We start from the raw sequence: 8,049 nt of genomic DNA, 5'->3' as shown, positions 1-8,049 counted from the left end.
TCTTCAGGAAACTCAGCTATTTTGCAGAAACCAGGTGCTGGTGTGTGTCTTTTCTTTCACTGTTGCTGACGCTACTCATGGTGTTCCTTCAACAGCGGAATCAACCTTCAGCTAAAAAGCTATGCCTTGCTACACGTTATTCCCATTTCAGCATTTTATTAGATTGCAGGCTGCTCAAGATTCTGGGACCTGCTTGCTGAGTCAGGATTGGAGCTCTGTACAGCTGACTTGGCTTGTCTTGTTCTCCTGTGTCAGAACAACTTTAGAATTACACAGACTCACGCCTTTACACAGGTTGATAATAAATGGAAACTTTTTTTGTGAACAATTAGATCACTGATGATTACTCTCATGTAATATGCAATGCGTAACAGGACATTCAAAAACCACCTGTGAAAGAATTGTGCAATTTCAGTGAAGAAAAAAGACAGCACTAACCTCAAAATCTAGTTTTACAGGTAGAAAGAACAGGTATACTTTCAGATTTGTTACAAATTCATGGTCAACCTCGACAGGTTGTGACTTGCAGTCTCTATATGCACAGAAAATTTACATAAGGTTTGTACAGTGCTTTGAAATCTAATGCTATATTAGTTTTCAAAATAAATTCATTTCCATTTCACCTTCAGCTAAAAGTAATTATTAGAAGTTCTCTTATAATTGGTTTGGGAATGAAAGCCATTTACATAAATTGGTGGATTTTCATGTCAACAGAAAAGTATTATATTGCATATACATACAAACGGTAAGATTCAATCAACGTTTTCAAACAGTGAAAAGAAATCCTACTCCCCTCATTCAAAAGAAGTGAGAAATAAAAGACAGACAGTATTTTCCCTGATGGTTATTCTGGTACAGAACTAGAAGACTCTCAGGAGACAAGAACATGGTTATTCATGTTTTTGAGAATAGCCTGCTCCTCCCCCCAGGCTAATTAGCTAAAGCTGTTACAGTATGGGAAGTACGATATAGGAATTTACAAAACTGAAGTTTGAAATTGTAACCAGCAAACAAAAAGTACTGGCCCTTACTTAAGTAATTCTTCAATGGCTAAAACTTTGTCTTTTAAAAAAATTAAATTTATTTCATAACTGCTGAATTGCAAATAGTTTCAGAAATTATTCTGTTCCCTCAGATTCTGATTCTTCCAAAATTAAAATCTCACTTGAAACACATGGAAAGTACCACGAAGGTTCTGTTCTCTAGGGAAGACCGAACACTGGTTTTAGTGCACTCTGGCTGCCTAAGGATTGTTGCCTATGGTTTGTGGTTTCCAACTCAGCTCTTTAGTACTGATCTTCCTATCTTCTAATTGCTGCTTGGGGCCTTGTTCAAGATTTGTATTTTTATCATGACAATAAAACTGACTTGTTCTTTAAATTTAAAATGATTCTCAGCTTGTATATTTAGCAAATTAGTTCAGGAATTTCCCATCCTGGATTCACTGTCAAAATTCTGTGGGATTGTGAAATTTGGATAAAGACTGTCACTTCTTATTTATATATATCTGACAGTTGTAAAAGACTTTTCTGCCCTAAACAGACTGAACTGATTTTGCTGATCTTCAAGGCACGTTTCTCTTTTTAGCACAGCATATGAAAAACATTTAAACAAGGCTTTAATTCACAGCAGAATACAATGTAAAATTGAATACGCTGACCTTACACCTTACCACCCAGCTCAAGCTCTGTGTTGTTCCCTCAAGCTCACACATATCAAAGGGCTGAAAAAGGCCATGCACCAATTTCAAGGTCAAATTAATAGCGCAATCTCTTAATGTTCTACTCAAGGCTCTAGGTAATTTTTATTGCTCATGGCTAAATTAATTTGAAAGAATTCTATCTGTGAAATCCTTCATTCACAATCGCAAGGTGTTACAGACTTTTCCTTCACAATAACCTACGCTGATTGGAAGAGACAGTAGATGTAAATAGAGGAAGATGTCTTATAGATTATTTTTTTTTTGCCCTCACCCAGACTTTAATAGACACACTACAGATAATGTAATACTTCCCAAGACCTACCACCATACTATCTGTCAGGGCAAGCACCTTTTGCTGGAAAATGTTTCTTAGGCTCAGTGATTTCTTCAAAAACAAACAAACAAACAAATCCCAAAACAACAACAACAAAAAATACCCAGAACCAAGCAAAAGTCATTATTTAACCTTAGGTAGAATCACATAAAAAGAATATTAGTGTCTCTGAAGTGAAATTGAAGTGTTCCATAAATTCTGAGCAACTTGGACTTTAAGTGATATTTTGATGTCATGCCCTAAGGTCTGCTATAATTTTTACCCGTTTTCAACACACACATCACCAGAGCTCACGTGTACTAGTCCACTTGAGCTGAAAAACCCTGACAGAATTCTAACTAAGTCATTGCTATTTCCATATTTGAGAAAGCCCTTAACTTTTGTGCATAACAAATATTTCTAAGAACATAAAAACAAAGCCCTACTTTCTTCAGTAAATAACTTTCCTTGATTTTGATGGAGAAAGACTTTTTACCAAGGCCTGTAGTGACAAGACAAGGGGCGATGACTTTAAACTGAAAGAGGGCAGGTTCAGATTTGGACATGAGGAAGAAATTCTTTATGTTGAGGGTGGTGAGACACTGGAACAAGTTGCCCAGAGAAACTGTGGATGCCCCATCACTGGAGGTGTTCAAAGTCAGGTTGGACAGGACTTTAGAGCAACCTGATGTAGTGAAAGATGTCCCTGCCCATGGCAGGGGGGTTGGAACTGGATGATCTTTAAAGGTCCCTTTCAGCCGAAACCATTCTGTGATTTCGTGTGAATTTATATCGCAAATGAAAAAGCACTAATGTGAGCTCATAACATATTGCATACTATTTTTAATTAATTACTTAATATTAATTTCATTAATCTGGCTAATATTGAAATGTCAGCAAAATGATAGGCAACCTAATAAAAAATATTAAGTTGAGGTAACTGTTTTCAGCTTGCTTTCCTTTAGTTGCAACACTGTTTCACAAACTCATAGGCTGACTTGCCAGTGCCCTTTACCCCAGAGCTAATCAAACCAAGTTGGTATCTCTAACGAAGCAAGACACCAGCACCCAGACAATAAGGAAAACTGTGTACGTAGTTACGAATTATTTTTTTTTTTAAAAAGCAGCGTTTAGTGTAACTGGTTTTTAAATCAATTTAATTCCAAAATCTATCATATCATAGAATCATAGAACACCAGGATGGAAGCGACCTCAAGGATCATCTGATCCAACCTTTCTGGGCAAAAGCACGGTCTAGACAAGATGGCCCAGCACCCTGTCCAGCTGAATCTTAAAACTGTCCAATGTTGGGGAATCCACCACTTCCCTGGGGAGATTATTCCGATAGCTGATTGTTCTCATTGTGAAAAGTTTTCCTCTTGTGTTCAATCGGAATCTCCCCAGAATTAACTTGTACCCATTACCCCCATCTTTTCCATGTGACTCCTTGTAAAAACGGAGTCTCCATCTTGTTGGCAGCCACCCTTTAAATCCTGAAACATGGTGATAAGGTCTCCCCTGAGCCTTTTTTTCTATCAAAAGGCAATAGACATTCAAATTATGAACACAAATGGATGACTTCTCTATCATCCATATTCATGATTCTTTACTTGCTAGGTAAACAACACTGACAAAAAGAATTGCTTTATTTCAATATTATTGTTAAAAAAATTTACATAAGAAAATACTTTTTGGGTTTTTTTCTAGTTCATGTTTATAGATTTGAAGTGACTGAATAGACTATTTCTAATTTTGGTAATAGCTATACAAAGACAAGACAAGAAGTCAACATACATCTGTGGAAAACAATTCCTCAAATAAGAAAAAATATATATACATATTTTACCCCATGACGTATAACTTTTGCACAATCCTCTGCCATTTTTCCATATATTAAAATATTGATGCTGTGTATCCGTGAACATGAGTTATCCAAATCTAGAGGAAAAAAAGCATAAGCGATTCCAATCACCATTCCTTCTCCAAAACAAAACAGCAATTGGAAGACATTTACAAAAAAAGTTAATCTACAGAGTCTAACACTTTTTATTCCAATTAATCTACAAACAGAAAATCTTTTCAAATAGTTATACAACTGGTTTTATGTGCTAACTATAGGTATATCAAGCAGAATATTCTTCATAAGAGGACCGTTTAAAATGTGCACACATTGTATACATTATACAGAAATTACGAAGATTGACACTTGGACAATTTAGTGTATAGTATTAGAGAGGAAATATCCAGTCACATTTGATTGTTTACATTAACGCAGATCATATGGCAGAATTATATAAACTGGAGATATTGTAGGACATAGACATAGCAATAAACAGCCTTCCAGGAGGACTGAAGCAGAAATTACATTGCTATTTTAAAAAACCTTTTACTGTTTCAGAATCAACGCTAATAATTTAGATGTGCAATTTATTGAGGCTGTGGACAATGTGCAGAAACTCTCAGCCCTCCTGAACAGCCACGAGAAATTAGCAAGAATCAAGGAAGTTTTGCATCCCTCTCTGTCGACGCTGAAGCCAGCGGGGAAACTGACTCAGGTCTCATCAGCTTCATTCACCTCTGCTAAAACCAGTCCCAAGCACTATCACCAGGGAGGATCTGCAACCCCAGCTTGCTGTTCCGTCAGTCAGAATTTGTAGAAAGAGGAAGGCTCAGGGAGAGCAAGTAATGATTCTCTAACTAGTGCAAGGAAGGAGCTGAGAAGGAAATGGAAAGAAATGGGAAGTTCCTTGAATACAACACAGACTCCTGACAAACGACATCCTCCTCCTTCCTGGCTTGAGGGGGCGATGAGCTCTGGACTTTGAAGGGACATATTATTTTTTAGTATCATTTATTACATGATGAAGAAATTAAATCTTTCAATGTGCTAATGTATCTACTGATATTCAAATAACTGGGTAATTGGGCGAAATTCCATTTTTTAACTGCTTACATTAAACCAGAATGAAACACAAATATTTTGCTCTTAAACATACTGACCTATATTAAATGTGCGCTTACATAGTATATACTATATATAATATACGTTACTATTAAGTGTGCATGTTTCTTAGTCCTTCTTTATGACAAGCAGTTTAAAAATACACTATTAAAGCTGCACAAATAGCTAATGCATTTCCAGGATAGTAATTTAAAAGATTCTGCAACAACAAGTCTACTGAAATATAAAGACTATATTGTTTCCATTAACTTACCTGGCATAAGTTTAAAATACTCTATTTTTGTAGAGAATGAACACTTTTAGAGAGTATTTTAAATATAACATTTTACTGAACACTAAAAAAGCACGTACTGGTGATGTAATAGCATGATGCTAAAAAAAATGTCAAGAAGTTCAACAAAATAAAATTTAAAGTATATACTTAAATGTAGTACCTTGGAGAACAACCTTGAAAAAGTCTGTCCCATCTCCGAGTTTTGTTAACGGGTAGGAAAGAATAATTGTTCCCTAAAAAGTAAAAAAAAAAAAATGATATTGGGAACTAAGACCCTGTACCTCTAAGTTACAGAAACACTGAAAATGGCAGAAACATCTGTAAATTAAAAAATGGTAGAATTCAAGCGATGAGTGCAAATTACTGTCTGAATTCTTAAAAAAAAAAAAAAAGAAACTGCTAAAGACAGCATTGAAGAGCAATATTCTTGGGATATAACAAAGGAAATGTTACATGTCAGTACTACTTAGATACTACTGACTAGATGATAAGCTTAGACTAAACAATGAAATAGTAGCTATGGAAGTACTTTCTACTATTTACAATAAAAGCACAAAGGCTACAGTTTTAGCACAAAACCTGAAAGGTAGATAAAAAGGTAGAGTGATCAAAATCTTAAAATATACAGTAATTTCTCCAAAAATATTGGCAAAGGATTACAACATAAATATCAAAACAAAATCACAGAGACATAAAAGATGTATATGAAGATAAATAATCTTCTGTGAAAAATAAAAAAAATCAAAACTGTACAGCTGGGAGAACAGCATTACAAAGTTTCAAAACTGTAGTGACCTATTAATTTGTCAGTAACACAAATGCTTTAAAAGATGCAAAGTTTCTATTAATTATGTAGAAATAGTCTCTTTATAGTGACATTGAAGTTACAATGAAGCAAAAATCATGGACCAGCAACTTCAATGATGTTAACATCTCTTTGGAACAAATGTGTTTTGTTAGAAAGATGGTATCACATCAAAAAGGTTCTCCTTCAACAGTAGCAAATGTCAGTCAAATGTATTCTTCCACAGTATGGCAGGTAAAGCACTGAATCCTTCTCAAGAATAAAAACACAGAAATTGGTTCAAGAAAGAAAAATGGAAAAATTTGAAAACAGACTCTATCAAGTGTTTACGAGAACTACACAAACAGCACAGGAAATGAAAGGTTTCTTGTAAAGGGAAAACAGGGGCAATCTGTTCATAAATGCACAAAAGCAACATCAAGAGGATAGTCAGGTAAATCATGATTTTACAGTAAACATATTCAGTGGGAAGCTTGACTTAAAAGTTAGTAAACGCTTCTTAAACCAAATTAGTATAAAATACACAGCAGTGAATTGTTATTGTAGAAGCTTTTCAGAGTAAAATTAATCCTACATGTTAACTGAGGAGGAATCCAAATCAAATTCAACAATTTTATCATCTATTTTATGAAGAAATACTAAGACTCCACAAATCATCCTTTTCCAATCCAGAGTATATTTTAACTTTATTACACTAAAAAAACAGCCCCATTGAATTAGGTTTAATGTGTACCACATGGCTTTATGGCTTTCGAGACAAGTAGTAATGCTTCATTTAAGACCAAAACAAAGGTCACAAATCTATGACTGTATGTTTTTAAGAGGTAATTTCCTACTTTTCACAGAAGACTAATGAGTCTTGTAAGGAGACTTAAGTATCAAATACTTATTTTAACAATCAGCATCTGAAAAATAATTTTCTGAGGTTTGTCTATGAACGCTTACAGAAAGGTTTGCCACTTGTTTTCAAAATTAAAGTTTTATTTAAAATTTCAAGTATTATATATAATTGTTCTTGCTGAGATTGTCTTGAACTGTACTCACAGGTAAACAAACTACTACAGAATTTTTCTTGTAATAAAGTCTTTACAATGAAAAAAGTCACCTCAGGAACACTCTGTATTTACTTTTTTTTTTTTCTTACTAAAGAAATTTCAATTCGCACAAGTATGCTACTTAAAAGCAGAATACAGTGATGATATAGGGACTGCTTTCTGTCCATTTTTACTTTTTACATCCTGGTACCTTCCAATGACTTTTCAAATTCTGAGACTACATCCTTCTCTATAATAGTCTGGCCCCACCGCTGTCATTTTTATCCCTAACACCTACGCTCTAGTTGTCTTCCTCAGCAGAAATACTACCCACTGCTTTCTCAACAAGCTTGAAACTCTTGGGCTCCAAACTTCAACAAAACCTACTTTAGCAAAACCTGCTCAAATTCACGCTTCCCCCACAAATCCTGCGCTGCTTATTGAGCCCGTAGACAAATTTCTTCCAAAACCCCATTCCACATGCCACTAGACTCACTCTCAAACTGACTAGGTGCTGTTCCTCTAGTGAATCTGTCTCCTTCTTTTCAGAAGAGGCCACAGCCTCGTTCCTCAGTCTGGTCCAACAGCCAATTTGGCAGCTGATTTTCAGGTTTGGTTAAGCTTTGCCACAGCAAAATCCAGAGGATGCTGAATTAATGGGAGAAGGCATTGGGTTCAGTTAATGGACATCATGACATTGCTTGTGCTGTGTTCCCACAAATTTAAATTAAAATTTGTATTGTTTGGAGGGATATCAGAAAGCAAAAAAGTTTCTGAAGAATTAAAGGACTGAGGCACACAAGCCAACAGAAGTATTCTGGACGTGTTTTGTTACTTTTTCCCAGAACACAATAAAAATCCCCCTCTCCCTTTCCTTCCTCCTCAAACAGAGTGTGGTCTACAGTGACAGTGTGTTGTGCCACCACTAAGATAACCTAACATCAGTGCATTCTAAGGTT

General features: G+C 35.3%; 1 protein-coding gene across 1 annotated transcript in view; it reads right to left on the bottom strand.

The window, feature by feature from the left end:
* The window catches only part of POT1 (protection of telomeres 1), a 64,672-nt gene that overhangs the window by 54,784 nt on the left and 1,839 nt on the right, over positions 1-8,049 (bottom strand). Inside the window, exons 2-3 of the mRNA XM_009883657.1 lie at positions 5,412-5,484; positions 3,862-3,953 (exon numbers count right to left, since the gene is read on the bottom strand). Of these exons, the coding sequence (XP_009881959.1) occupies positions 3,862-3,953; positions 5,412-5,484 (165 nt within the window). The remainder of the gene's footprint in view (positions 1-3,861; positions 3,954-5,411; positions 5,485-8,049) is intronic.

Source organism: Charadrius vociferus, unplaced genomic scaffold (assembly GCF_000708025.1).
Source record: "Charadrius vociferus isolate BGI_N301 unplaced genomic scaffold, ASM70802v2 scaffold43, whole genome shotgun sequence".
NCBI lineage: Eukaryota > Metazoa > Chordata > Aves > Charadriiformes > Charadriidae > Charadrius > Charadrius vociferus.
This window is presented reverse-complemented; position numbering and strand designations above follow the sequence as displayed.